A 14,457-nucleotide genomic window follows, 5' to 3' on the forward strand; every position below is an offset into this window, starting at 1 on the left:
TAACCTAGTGTACTTTTATTAGGTAAATGGAAGCAGAGGTTAATGAACATTTATTGGACCAACTTAACACCTTGAAATCACAGGCATCAGTCAGACTGAGAGGCAGCATACTGATAAGATCAAGTTTTCTTTACAAATCTATGAGCCCCTGTACAAAAATAAAGTATAAAAGGGGCAAACAGAAACATTTGTTTCTTCCCAATCCCAGGGCTGCTTCTGAGGTCACATTCAGCATAAATTTAGAGAAGCCCATGTGGTGCTCCAAATTATGCAGTGATATTTACAGTACCAGAAGGACCCGTCTCCACTTGGAGACTGAAAAAAACAACAAAGTGTAACATCAGCTTTGCACCTGCAGGAGCCTTCCCCATGCAGGTGAAGCTTCCAGCTCAATCTCTGCAGAATTTTGCCCTCTATGTACCACACAAACAACAGAAACATTCAGAAGGGTTTGAACAGGGTGGGAGGATTGGACACGCTGAGGAGTCCTGGGCTTGCTCTGTCTGGGGCTGTGCTGAAATCTGCTCATGGAGCTCACTGTGTGCTGTGGATCTGCTGAACTTAAAGCCTAGGCAGGGCTTCCAATTTATTCTTTTGCTACTGAAGGCTCTAAGGAAAACAGACTGTGGTAGAGAGGAGGCAAGACAGGATGCTAAGTGTGTGCTTTACAGTTTTTGTCTCTTGATGAAAGGTTATACAGTGAGAATAAAAGAAACAAATCTCTCCAAGTCAATCTTTCTACTGTGTAGCATTACTGAATGGTAGTTCCACTTAAGAGAAGAAAAGGTATTTGTTACATCAAATCACCACTTATTGTCATCTACATAAGGCAGGAGCACCCTCATGGGCCTTGTGAGATTTCTTTCCTTATTAGCTGGATACACAGAACTCCAAGAAATTCACATTAACAGAGTCAAAAGTGTAGTTAAACATTTATGATAGACTATACTCAAATTATCAAAATTACTTTACCTGCTTAATGCCATAAACATTTGAGATGAAAAACGTGTCACTGAAGTCAGACACCAATGCTCACCAGAGAAGTTTGTATTTCTAACATCAGAAACACTCCACTGCTTGATTTTCAGTAGGTCTTCTCATCTTTGTGCTTTGCTGGGAAAAGAGGTAGTTCTGAGAGTGAATGAACCTGTCACTTCCACGAGCTCAGCCAGTGGGGACTCACCACTGCAACAGCTGCCTACAGGACACCAGATACAGTTCACCAGGGCTGAACAACACAGCCCCTTGAAAAATTACCTCTTACTCACTAAACAGTTCACAGCTTGCACCATCCCCTCCTTGTGGGGCTAAACCCAGAACAGATGAGCACCTACAACTCCTGACAGCTCCCCTGTTTCCCTCCACGTGGGGCCCACGCTGACTCTCTCATCCCTTACTTCCCACAAAACTACAGACTCAAGGGACTCAGGGACAGCTCTTGTTCTGGGATGCAGCCACAGAACTGTGAGTCCAGCTGTGGCACTAAGGGCCCTCAGCAGGTGGGGTAAAGGGATGGATGAATTTCCCTTCTGTGGGCTGCAAGCTGGGCTGTGGATGCTGCAGGAAATAAACACCTTTGCCTGCCCTGGCTCGGTGGGAGGGGGCACAGCCAGACTGAGATTTCAGCTGTGGATTTTACAAGAATTGTAAACATATTTGGCCACCCAACCTGCAGAAGGAGTAGGCAGGAGAAAATTAGCAAAAGGATTACCCTTGTGAGAAAGATTCAGCCTTGAGAAGCCTTTTCTGATTGCATGTGCAATGGGCCCAAACATCTGGAACAGCCCACAGACCAACTCCAGCTGCGAGTTCCACTGTGAGGAAAAATCCTGTATCACTTTAATATAAACACTAAAATTCATGCTATACAACAGCACAGCCAACCAAACTTTGAGGAGAAGTTCATTTTAAGGAACAGTGTGCTTCTGACACCTAAAAAGAGGTGGCAATGCCTGCTGCCTTTAACCATTTTCAGAGAAAATGCAGAACACGTGGGCCAGCGAGAGCACGAAGAAGGAAAATGAAGGGCCAGGTCCATCCATGTTATACTTTCTTACTTGGCTCTGCCCTAATTCCAGCTTTGTGGAAGGAAGCCTGTGCTGATCCAGGAGGAGCAGAGCCCCTGGGACAGGCTGCAGGCTGTGTCCCTACAAAGGCTTCCCTTAAAGACTTGAAGACACTTTTCCTCACTGCACGACACACTGATTTGCTCTTGAAACTCCCTGTGATGAAATGAAGGACCCAAAAGCATTTAATTGTTGAACACATAAAAGGAAGTATATTTAAAATAAAAAAAAATTGGTCAGACTGTAGAGTCAATTACCATTTTTAAAGGAATTTACAGGGCTGTTGTAGATGAGTCTTTTGGAATAGTCAGTTTATCGCAATGTCTAAACTGGTTTCTTCATTGCACAGTATTTTCTTTAAAATGTGTGCATCTTTAAACAATTACATACATATTAAAAATCAGCATTTCTTTGCTTCAACTTAATTAAAACGTTAATACTCTCAGACAACACAGATCTGAAATGGTGAAACCAGTAATTGCCCCCTCCCACCTTACAACAAATTAAATTGAGACAAAATTACAAACACATTTCACTACATGATTATTATTAATAAAAATCAGTTTTTCTTTTTTTTTTTCTTTTTTTTTAGAAAGTTGCCCAAAATGCAAGGGATGTGCATAGGTTTACAACTTAGTCAGAATAATATTTTGCTTTATTCCCTTGGGTACGTGTTCCCATGAACGGAATGTACTTTGCTGTAGATTACAGGTTTTATCAACACAGATACACCAACGGCATGAACGCTTGCGACTGTCCACATGCATTAAGAGTCAAGACCCAATTTCAAATTTCTAAAACTTTTACAGAGTTCTTCAAAGAGACAGTATCACATTATCTGGATGTTACACAAAAAAGTACTTAAAAATACTATCCTAGGAGAGAAAAAAAAAAAGCATGGAAAAAAAAAAAAAGGCCTTTAAAATTTATGAATTTGTTTTGTAACCACTAGACTAATTACTTCAAATAAATAAAGGAAAGCAAAGTATTCCAATCCATAAAATCAGACTCTAAAAAGAATGTAGTGTTCCACCCCCAAGTTAAGGTAACAGAATCATATTATTATTACTATTAAAATAGATTATAGAAAGCAGCATCTATTTTGTGCAGTTTTTAGGGGCCCTCGAAATAAAAAGCTATGATTTCCAAAAATATAACATTCCAAAAGACTGAATAGTACATATATTTAAAGATACATTTTATTAAAGTTTAGGAGAAATGATTAAAAAAAAGATACTGTCTCTTTAAATTAGTGTTTCATCTTTTGTTCCCCCTCCTCCTATCTATTCGGACATGACAATAATTATAGTTTAGGTCACACTACATCTAGGTAGTCTCTAGGGGCCAAGACCTGTTGACACAAGGTCAATAACGAAGAGGTTTTCCATGTATGAGGTGGTTCCCAGTAATGACAGATTTTTTTTCCTCTCAATTCTCTCATTCCTGGTCTAGTAGACCCAGGAGACCGGGACCCACTGGGAGGCTGTACACACGAGCTCGATGGCTTCCTCCAGGTGCCTGATGGTTTCATCAATCTCATTGTTGATAATTGTCAGGTCAAAGTAGTGTGCATATGTTCTCTGTAAGATCTCGGACTCCTTCTGCAGGCGCTGAAGGGATTCATCCTGTGCGGCGGCCGGGAGAGAAAATGGGAGAAAACAAAAGTTGGATTCTTTCCTGCTCTCCCACAACAGCTTCTCAGCTGACAAGGAAATGGGCAAAAGGGCCTCAGGGAGTTGAGGTGCTTTAGCTCTCCCACCTACAGCTATGGGAATCACATAGGAGAAAGGGCACAGGCTCCCTCTGGAAGCTGACACTCAAACAGCACTCGGTTATTGACGTTCTCGGAGACAAACACAGCTCTAGAGTTAAGCAAGGTAGAGGATGGAAGCTTGGAAAAGCAGCAATGGAGACCACACGTGAATAAATCAGACCTGGTGCACAAGTAAGAGCTACTGGGCCTATTTCCCAGTGAGAATGTGAGAAATGGGAGGAGGGGGAGAGGCTGTCAGGAATCAGCTGTTCCCGATTTTGGTAATGTTTTCTGTTCCACACCAATCCTCGGTCTGCTTCCTTAATGACAATTTACTGATAAGGAAGTTCTCACTCCACATCACTGCTCTGTGGTTTCTATCTCAGAGCAGGGCATTTCCAGCCCCTCTCAGTGGGAGATCCTGGAGATGAACCAGGCAAGCCTGCATATCAGACCTTTGTTGGCAAGGTCTGCCTGCCTGAGGATGCAAAAGGCTTCTTCCCAGGGCTCTGCAGCAATTTTAAGTCTGAATTTTCTTCCTGCAAATTACCTTATGAATTAAAAAAAACCAACAAAACAACAAACTCATTTGCTGTTTTCAGGAACCTTGAAATAGCCACAGGAAAGCAATCAAGTCTTTCCTGTCCCACAGGTTAGGGGTGGATTTGGTGCAAAGTGACTCCTGCTGCTCTGCAGCATCCATAGGCTGACTCTACTTGACCAATCAGCTGGGATATACTTTACTAAAGAGAGTTTTAGGCTGCAGAAATACAGACACAGTGCCCACAGCTTTCTCACTAGAAATTGTTCTGGAAACAGATTTTTATCCAGCTGTTAAGATGACTTCCACCTTTATTTTTTTCTGTTTCAGCTTCCCAAGTATTTGTAATTACAGTGGCAAGCAGCTGTGGAACAACAGCTTTCAGGTCCCCTTAAGGACACAACCTGCTCTGAGACAGTTCTCCTTCCCTGCAGCAACGAAACCAAACACTTCTGGAGGAGAACTTCTCTGCCAGAGTTACAGTTCTGCTTCCCTCCTGAAGCTGCAGCCTCAAATGGGGAGGGGGCTGTGTGGTGTGCTTGTCTTCACTTGAAAATTATTACAAATTTCCTTCCAAGTCAGGCAAACACTCCTCACATGCATTTCTGTACAAGGGATGTTCCCTGGATGGGCCATTATGCACCACCAGCAACTCCTGGAACTTCTGCAGAAAATTCCAGTGTGTCCAAATTTAATTTATGCTATTAATAAAGAGAACAATGTGGATCAACACTAGTATTACATATTTTTGTGGATTATTTCACATGGCCCAGTGGCTTTAAGCCAAAACTCTAGTTAGGTGAACTTCCACCTTCTCAGAGATTCCAAAAGAGACATCAATTTGTATCAGCTGAGCATCAAACCCTTCCTGCTTAAATTAACCTCAAAGGTCAATAACTTGTCATGCAGACTATTTTCAATGCTTTAAATGCATCTAGCTAAGATTAATTTTGTATTTATAGTCTGTCTTGTCCAAATTATAGTGTACCTTGAAAAGAGTTTTGATCTCATGACACAGGGCTAACAGTGCCTGAAAAGCCCCTGGAAGCCCTAGAACTGTTAAATCCTTATGCAGATTTTGAATTATTATTCAGATTTCCCATCAATGTTACTTTTACCTTCAGATAGGGACTTCTCTCACTACAGCATCTATCCTACTGTGACTGACAATGAAAATCTGAAAATCTCACAGCTATCTCAATTTAAAAAAAGTGAACTGGTAAAGTTTACCTTGCACACACAGCTTCCACTAAACTAAGTCTTTCATAAATTCGTTCAGTTTCAGGATTTTTCTGACTTCGCTTCCCCAGATCCAACTTTACTGGGACCAAAGTGGTCTTTATTTTGGAATATCTAAATTTCCCAGCCTGCTGGAAATATAAATCATTACTTCTTTCATATGCTTTAATGGGCAGTAGTAAGTTTGGGATAAGGCCATTGCAATAAGTTTCAAATAGGTTCAAACTTTCCTAAGCTCAGCAAAAGGAAAAGAGATCAAAGCTCTTGATTTTTGTTTCATTTTGGGACTAACTTTCACCTTTGTCTGTGATAGAGTACCTATGTGTACATGTCAGACTTGGCTGTTTTTCTCTGAGTCTGCAAGACTTAAATACCAAAATTCATCTTTGAAGCTAGCTGTAATCAGAGTATTTGCTGCAGGAAGTTCCTCTCAGTTTCTCTAAAATGTCTTAATTAAATTTTGCATACTGAACATCCCAGTTAATGTTCCAAGAAGGAAATTCTTCAGCAGTTGTGCTCTCAGTAGTGTCAAGAAAGAAGATATTTATCAAAATGTTCAGTGAGCTGCAAATGAATGGCCACAACTTCAGAAATTAACATTTGGGAGCACATCATCTGCATTTCCTTCTTCCCTCAGCTCTTGTGCAATAGGAATTTTATGTGGGTATAGCTGCAGTGTGTCCATTATTGGATCAGACTTTTTCTTCCTAATTCAATTCACTTTCCTAATTTCTCCTTTTCCACCACAGCTGAAAGGAGTTAAACATGGCTTTATCCATGAAATACCCATGTGCACAAAGGCCACCAGTGGCACCTTCACTCTCTGAGGGCTGGGTTTTTGGCCTCAAAGTACCTAGAACAACAGCTGCCACTTGTGGCAATCAAAGCCCAGCCCAAAAATTTACTAATATTCCCCTCTAAGGCTGTGGACAATGTGTAAACACCATCAGGCCTTTGCCAGTTTTGCTTCAACAGAAAGAAATTCACAATTTAAACAGCTGGTGGGCTCCACACAACCCACCAAAAATTCCTTTTATTCTTTGGCTGTAGGAAAGGAGGAAGCACAGCTAAAAGTCTGAAGAATTTGGCTCCATAAGGTTTACATCAAACAAATGGAGCCTGTGATCTCTTTGCTGCTGTCTGGGCAAAGGAGGTAGGAACAGCTGGAGGAAAGAGGAACTACCCCAAGGTTTTCTGATGCACTCTCTCCTCTGTTTGAGCACAACCACCATCAGATTTAAGCTTCCTCTGTGATTAGACAGGTGGGGGCACTCGGGGAGATTCCCTGTATGATTTACATTGGTTTTGTGCTTTGCAGGACTGCTCAGGGTGCATTGCTAGATCCACTGGAAAGGACAATATTTTATCTCCTGATTCTTACTGTGTGGGCCTCAATTACTGAAACATTTTGTGTGGTCTTTGACAGGACAGAGTGTCTCAAGAGAGACACTGTTAGGATCAGGCCTCTGCATTGATTTTACCACAAAGTTCAGACATACATCTGGAAGAGTAGAATTTTTTCTTCATAGCCTCTCTTTTTGCTAGCAGATAATTTTAGTGCAGATATCCAAAGTCATTATTATATTAAATTTTGACTCCAATGGCAAAAGTTGAAGTTGAATGGGAACAAGCATATCTACATTCTAGAACTACTGCAATAACCAGGACTACCTTGTGAGCCCCTAGCTGGTACTTACAGGCAGTTTTCTGCACCATTTTGGCAGCTATGAACAATTAGAACGAATGCAGGAAAATGAAAAGAAAAGCAAAGATGAATTTTAAGAAAATGTGGGAAGGGAAAAAAAGGACAGTCATTACAGAAGTGTTCCCAAAAAGTGCAAGTAAAATAAAATAAGGCAGGGCAAGAGGATCAACAGAAAGGGACACTCATTATGCAAATGAACCTTTCAAAAAGGAAGCATGAATGGGAAATAGGAAACACACATTTCTCACCCTTTGCTGCCCTGCAGGCTGCTACACACAGACACACTTTGTTTATCTGCCCAGAAAACCTTGGAAAACAGGATTCTGTGTGTGGGTAAGGGCTGTTGCTATTACCACTGCCTGCCCCTCCCTTTCCTTAGCTTTAATTGATTAATTAAATTAGCATGTCTTGTAAGTGACCTTGGCTCAGCAATTCATGTGCCCGGGTGAAGCCCTGCAGGCACAGAGACTTTTGTCACAGGAGCTTAAAACAGGTTTTACAGCACCAACACAATATTTTACTTCTGCTAATTCTTTGGCATGAAGTACATCCCCACCACTACTGTAAAAGGCACAGTTGTGTTCTCCTCCCAGTGTATGAGGGAATAGGTTTTCTCCCTCACATGAACTGTCCCAAGTATTTCTCTATTACATCCTAACTGGAAGATTAAAATTTAAGTACCAGTGGCAGATGAGTGAGGCCAGGGAAAGACTGTCTGGGAGCTGAGGCAGGTATGGAGCATTTGTGTAATTTTACAGGGTACCTGATGCAATGCTATTTGTTTACACAAAGGAAAATTCAGTGTAGATGACAAAACTCTAGTATTTTATCTAGATTGTACTGATTCACAGCATCACACCAGCAGTTACACTTCACTAACATGGCAAGTTGTGCTGTGCTGACAGATCTTTGTTTTTACACTCTTGGGCTGTACCATTAGGGTGTGGGTCCCTAAGACACAGTGAAATGACATAGCTTAATGTTGTGAAAGTGAACAGAGTCATCTTCCACCTCCTGTCCCTCTTTCACTGCTTGTTCTAGCACTGGTGCTAGAAACTGGCAAAACTCCAATTTAGAGCTAAAGTAGCTCACTAAAGCATCTTAGTGAACTAGCAGAATGTCTCAGCTGTCAGTAAAATCCAGCTTGAGGCCAAAATTCTTCACTTTCCACTTTTGATGTGAATAATCATTCAGGTTATCTGCATTTAAATGTGCTTGTCTGGCTCCTTCCTTTCCTGCAAGCCTCTGCAGTGATGTCACAGCTTCATGCTTGTGACATTGTAATTACATGTTTATAGAAACCTGCTGTAGTGACACGGCTTCTTTGTGTTCTGATGATCAAGGAGACATCTAGGATATTTGGAACAGATTCATGATCCAATCCAACAGATGAAATACTTTAACATCATGGTTAATGGAATACTGAGCAAATTAAGTGTTTGTGAAAATGGAGTTTTGTGTTAGTGCCAGCTAAATCCAGAATTGCTAGGTATCCTTGAAATCAGCAGCAATCTGCAGAGCAGATACCCAATAAAACTTAGTAGGAAATGGATGATGTGGACCTCCATGAATACTCAGCATCATTCCACAAGCAACTACCCCTGGAGTCAAAGATTCCAATTCTTAGAGGACAGCTGTCAAAATGAACAAGCCTATTTCTGATACTTATTTGCTGTGCAGGGAAAATGCCAAAGATAAAGGTGGGATCAGTGCTGGCATTGCAATTCACAAGTGAGTAATTTGTGCCAAAGATTTGGAATTGGATCTTTGAGCTGGAGCAGGGAATGAAAGATAAGAAATGTACTTATAAGAATATGTATTTTTAGCATACAACTCATGGATCCTTCCTCTTGAAGTCCACATTTTGAATTATTGGTCATAAGCAACAAATGTATGTCAATCAACTTAATAAAGCTGTGATTCAATTATTTTTCTGCCTCTTCATAAACAGAAAAGAAAACAACTGAAGAGTCTGAACCTCATCCTTAATTCTGTCTCTGCCAGGACATCAGCTTGCCATGTGCCATACCTCATTAATGCCTGGGGTAATCGTAGGTGCAGCAATAAAAACAACAAAAGGAGCAAACTCTGCAGTTCTCAGGACCTTCAATGCCTAGGGGAAAAAAAATCAGACACTTTAGAGGGAATCTCCAACAATCAATGTGAAGTAAGTTTAGTCACACAAGCAAAAGACACAAATTCATGATCTACCAAAGCTGAATTTGTTTTAACTGGAGTCAAGACCTTAGTAATACAGACACCTAACTTTTTCTATTATTTTATATTTTTGGTGGTCAAAACATGTATTTATCCTTAAATAAAGTGAGTTTATGAGACAGTAAAAGCTTTAGCATTTTCAGAGTGGCTCTCCCCATAGAGTCTCCAAAAGTGTGGAATTCTGTTTACATTTAAACTGACTGATGAAATACCATGTAAAAAAATTAGTTATACCATAAATAGGGAAAAGAGCCAACTGTTTTAGAATATTGATTAGAGTATAAATTTTATTATTATACAATTATTATTAAAAAAAAAAGAAATACGATGTGAGAGGATTGAAGTGTTTAAAAATTGAGCCTAGAACTAAATGCAATAAATACAGCTCCAATCTCCTGAACCAAACCTGTGCAAAAGAGAAGAGCTCTCATTGAAGAGTTTCCTTAATGAACTGAGTGACACAGAGCTGCCATGTGTGACACTCTGTCACAGACCTGGGCTGGACTGAAGTGCAGGACAGTGGGTTAAACACCTCAGCAGAACTCAAAGGGATGGACAAGATAAAGTCAGACTGCTAAAGGTCACCCTGGTTTTGCTTTTTTGATTTCCTGTCTTCTCCACAGCTTTCTCTTTTTAAAGAAACCAACAAAACAAAACCCCATAATCCACCCTCTCCTTGAGCTAAAAGGTTTTCACCTCTGCTGCCACCAACAGGAATCACCTCTGCCAAACTGCTCCAAACAAGAGACAAACCCCATAAATGAAATGTGAGAAAATCCATAAGAGTGCCCAAGGGAGAACAGGCAAGGGGTGTAAGACAACCAGGAACAAATCCACAAACAGGTTGGTCTCACTGAGCTGAGATGGATGAATGAGGAAGCTGGATAGCAAAGTGGCTTGTTGGACATGAGCTGGAGGAAATGTGGCAAAGGCAGCTGTTACCAAATGTAAATATACTCCAACAAAGATTAAAATCTCTTCTGAGAATTGTACAGCTCTTGAATTATGCATATTGAAAAAGTTTATCAAGAGAGTTTGCTGTTAACAGCTGCATTTGAACTAATTATAAATGTTGCTCACCCTGAATGCTGTTAACTGTAGGATTTTATTTTTAAGAACACCACCACACCATCATCCTCTGAACTCTCTTAAATAATTTAGTCAGGTATCTCATTTCTGTTGTGAAATTCTTAGAAAATTTGAACTTCCTGAATCCATTTACAAAGAAGAAACAAGTCAGCAAATTTAAGTAGATAACCCCGGTCACAATTTTGTCCTTCCTCCCATTTCCTTCCATCTGCTAGAATAATATGAACATCACAATTGTCTATATCCATGCTGTTTCACTTAGCAAAATATAAAAACAGATCTCTGTGAATTGAAAGTAATGACTGCACAGATGTTTCAAAGGAAATGCATCAGAATTTTCCACAGATTTTCTACAATGAATAAATAAACTATTAGGGTTTCTTGAGAGCCTGATTTTTCTTTCTCCTGTGTTCTTCTAACCATATGATTACCAGAATTCCACAGACTGATATCCTGGTGGTTCAAGGACTTTTGTTTCACATCACTTTATGCAGCACTTACCTAGTGTGCAATCAATAAAAACATTTCAGTGAAATAAGGTTGAAGGATCTGTGATGAGTCCCATTTTTTTACACTTCTAATTAGTTACCTGAGGTTCTACATCAAGTATTGCAATTAGTCCCTGCTCATGGATCTTTCGTATTGTTTCCAGTTTTGTCCCATACATTGCATCCTCATGGCTGCCATATTCCAAATATTCATTGTTTGATATATCCTGCATCATTTGGTCATGTGATACAAAGTAGTAATTTTTGCCATTTTCTTCATCTTTCTTTGGAGGTCTGGTTGTGTCTGAAAATACAAAATATTTTAGTACAGAAGCAATATTAAGGTTATATGTGGCTTCTTTTTCCTGTTTGTTTCTCAATACTTATTCACTGAACTGAACCTGTCAGATCACACATGGAGCAATGAAGGATGAGGCAGTCAGAATGACAGGCACTGGGAAAAGCAGGAGTTGGAGGGATATGTGGTAGGAAAGCAGCAGCAGAGTCCCCAGGGTCTACTGAACCTAAGATCCTCATATTTCTCCTAAATCCCCTTCTGTCCTAAAAACATTTCTGCATTTTCTTCTTTTTTTTTTAATGTAAGTTTTTATGAGAGTGAAAAGGAGAAGTCTAAAAAGCAGTTGAAAAACCTGATTACTTGTGGTCAAGAGAGGTAAAAGCCACTCAGTAATAACACACATTTTGTGTATTTTGAATATTGCTTCTACAGACTTATGTGGTAAGAGAAGTATGGCCTACTAATCTTTAGAATTAACTGCCATTGTGCATGACCTGATATTTTTGATCTGGTTTTCAGTATGCAGGTAATTTCTTCATAAAGCATTCTTCCAAACTCCTCACCCAATTTAAGGCCCATCTCAAAAGCTACCTACTGGACCATGCTTTTGTAAAGGTATGCAGAAAATGCATCTTTTTAGTCTTATAAAATCAGTGAAACTCTTTCAGTGTCTCCACAGAGCAGGAACCTAATCCAGGCAAGCTAAGGCAAGCTCACCATGGTCCAGGTGAGTCCATTTTAAAAGCATCTGCAGATAAAATCACTAGTTTCTGTGAAGAAAATTAAATGAGTGTCACTTGTGAGCCATGTATGGCATTTCTGAGGTCAGTCTGAAATAGAGTGGACAGGTAGGGGCTGGATGCTCTTGTTTTGTTGTGCTCAGCTTGAGGAAAAAGGATGCATCTCCAAGAGACCATGTAATGGGATCTGTAGTTCCTGCAGGGTATTCATAGAGATTGTCATAAAGGGAAAACACCTCTGTGCTCTTCATAACAACCCACTGGCAAGCAGTGAAATTAACTGTGTTTTCTTTTACTTAGTGTCATCTCTGGAAACTTGAAACTATTTTAGTGCAATACCAGACATTAAGACTTGGCTGTGTGAAGTAATTAAAACACTACAGGTTCCCTCTAAATCCAGCTCATATTTCTTCTCATGAGAATTATACACAGGTAAAAATGAGAAAACTTTTATCCTTCATTCTAAATTAACACAGATTTGGGGTAGAGGGAAGTAGGTCCAACAAGAAGTTTTGTGAATAATAAGGAACATTTGACACATAAGTGGTGTTACTTCCTACCGTCCCCTTTGCAAAAGCAAAAGAACCAGACTCAGTCCTACACAGCTCCCACCTTCAAGGCAGGATTTGTCTCAGCTGAGCTGAACACAGGCAGTAGAACAAGGGGGGTGTTGCCAAGGAGGACACAAACAATTCTGCAGCACATTGAGCCCTGCTACTTACGAGGAATGGGGTAAGCAAATCTGTCCGGGTGTTTTGTGATGAGCGTGTTTTTTATGTGTCTTCTTCCAACACCGTGGGCACCTGAGCCACAACACAAAAAAATCATTTAGAAATATTCCACCAGAAGAGCTTCAAAGCTATGATGCTATGTTCAGAAAAATAACTGAAAATTACCTAGTAGGACTAGTGTTTTCCTTTTGAATGCTGGCAGCTTTACTACTTCTTCATATGTGACGAGATCTAATTGATCAAACACTAAAACACAAAAGAAAGCCCCAAAGGATAAGAAAAAAAGGCATATGAAGGGTGGCAACTAATTCTGCTACAAATAATAATTTTATCAAGATTTAGATTTATAATACAAAGTTACATGTTATGGAAAATAAAACCATTCATTCCTTATGCAATTTTAACAAGAGTGTTCAATTAAGAAACTGATAAGAGCAGTAACAAAGCTACTGAGATGCTCAGCAAAGTTTGCATGTCCTTTCATGCAGTGTTCAGCAGACCACAAAAATCAGCTAGAACAGCATGCCATTCACATTTGCATTCCTAAGAAATAGCAATACTAAAGAAAAATTTGTGGACAGTGACCGACATGAATACAATATGAGAACATCTATTTACACTGAAGATAGGGATACTTTCATAATAATGTTTTAACAAGATCTATGAGAAATGCACAGTGTTAATACTTTGTGGTATTTATTCTTTCAAACCACACCACTTACTTGTAATTAGAGTTCTCTTTAAACACACGTGCTAATTAAACTGACATGCTTTAAAAACTTGTGACAGAATGAAGAATTCTAATGAAAAGTGATGGCATTACAGAAAAGAACCTCCACCATATTTAGGGAAAAATTGTAAAAGTATTATTTCAGATATCATTTCAACTGCAGTTGAAATTGGATGAATTCCATCATGCCTGTCAATCTGTTGTCAATTGCCAGGGAATATAGTGATTGACAAATCAACTTTTGTTCATTAATAACAGCTTATTTCTCCTGTGCCCAGCAACACATCATGTCTGGTAACTCCTGCTGAATTCTAATGACAGAAGCAGGCAGGAGGCAGTTCTTTATATTTGTAAAGATTGCAGCAACCAGCAGCTGTGGAGCAGAATAACAAACAAGAGTTTTCAGTTCTGTATTTCTGCACGCTATGAAAAGGAGGCAGGGGAGACTCCATCCCAGCTATGGAATCTCTCTCTGAGTGTTTCCGAGGCTTAAGTGGTGTATCCACCTCAGCTATATCCAATCCATCCTTTAGGATGAGTTTGGGTACCTCTCCAATTTGATGGCAGTTTTTTCACCCGAGAGAGTCCAATGGCTTCAATTTGGTGAAATGACAAACCAGCCAATTGACACACCCAACTCCTTAAGGCCTTGACAAGATACAGATATGAAAACTTCCTAGTCCATTTGAAGCATTTTGAATTTCATCCTAAAGAAGAATCTCTTTCAACCTTTCCCCAAATACTACAAGCAAGAATTTAGTTATATTTTTATTTCATTCCACAATGGAATTCTTACTCTTGTCCTTTTTGCAACTTCACAGTATTTAAGCAAATCAATAATTCATTTCATAATAATGATC

The 14,457-nt window shown here is 39.7% G+C and overlaps 1 protein-coding gene across 5 annotated transcripts in view; it reads right to left on the reverse strand.

The window, feature by feature from the left end:
- CASK (calcium/calmodulin dependent serine protein kinase) overlaps positions 1-14,457 on the reverse strand; it is a 189,507-nt gene continuing 175,050 nt past the window's right edge. For all 5 annotated transcript variants that reach the window (XM_059839998.1, XM_059839997.1, XM_059840000.1 and 2 more), the window contains 5 exons: positions 13,033-13,113; positions 12,859-12,939; positions 11,200-11,402; positions 9,334-9,417; positions 1-3,691 (listed from right to left, as the gene is read on the reverse strand). In XM_059839998.1, coding sequence (XP_059695981.1) covers positions 3,515-3,691; positions 9,334-9,417; positions 11,200-11,402; positions 12,859-12,939; positions 13,033-13,113 — 626 coding nt within the window. In that variant the 3' untranslated portion in view covers positions 1-3,514. The remainder of the gene's footprint in view (positions 3,692-9,333; positions 9,418-11,199; positions 11,403-12,858; positions 12,940-13,032; positions 13,114-14,457) is intronic.

This window comes from Haemorhous mexicanus, chromosome 2, assembly GCF_027477595.1.
Source record: "Haemorhous mexicanus isolate bHaeMex1 chromosome 2, bHaeMex1.pri, whole genome shotgun sequence".
NCBI lineage: Eukaryota > Metazoa > Chordata > Aves > Passeriformes > Fringillidae > Haemorhous > Haemorhous mexicanus.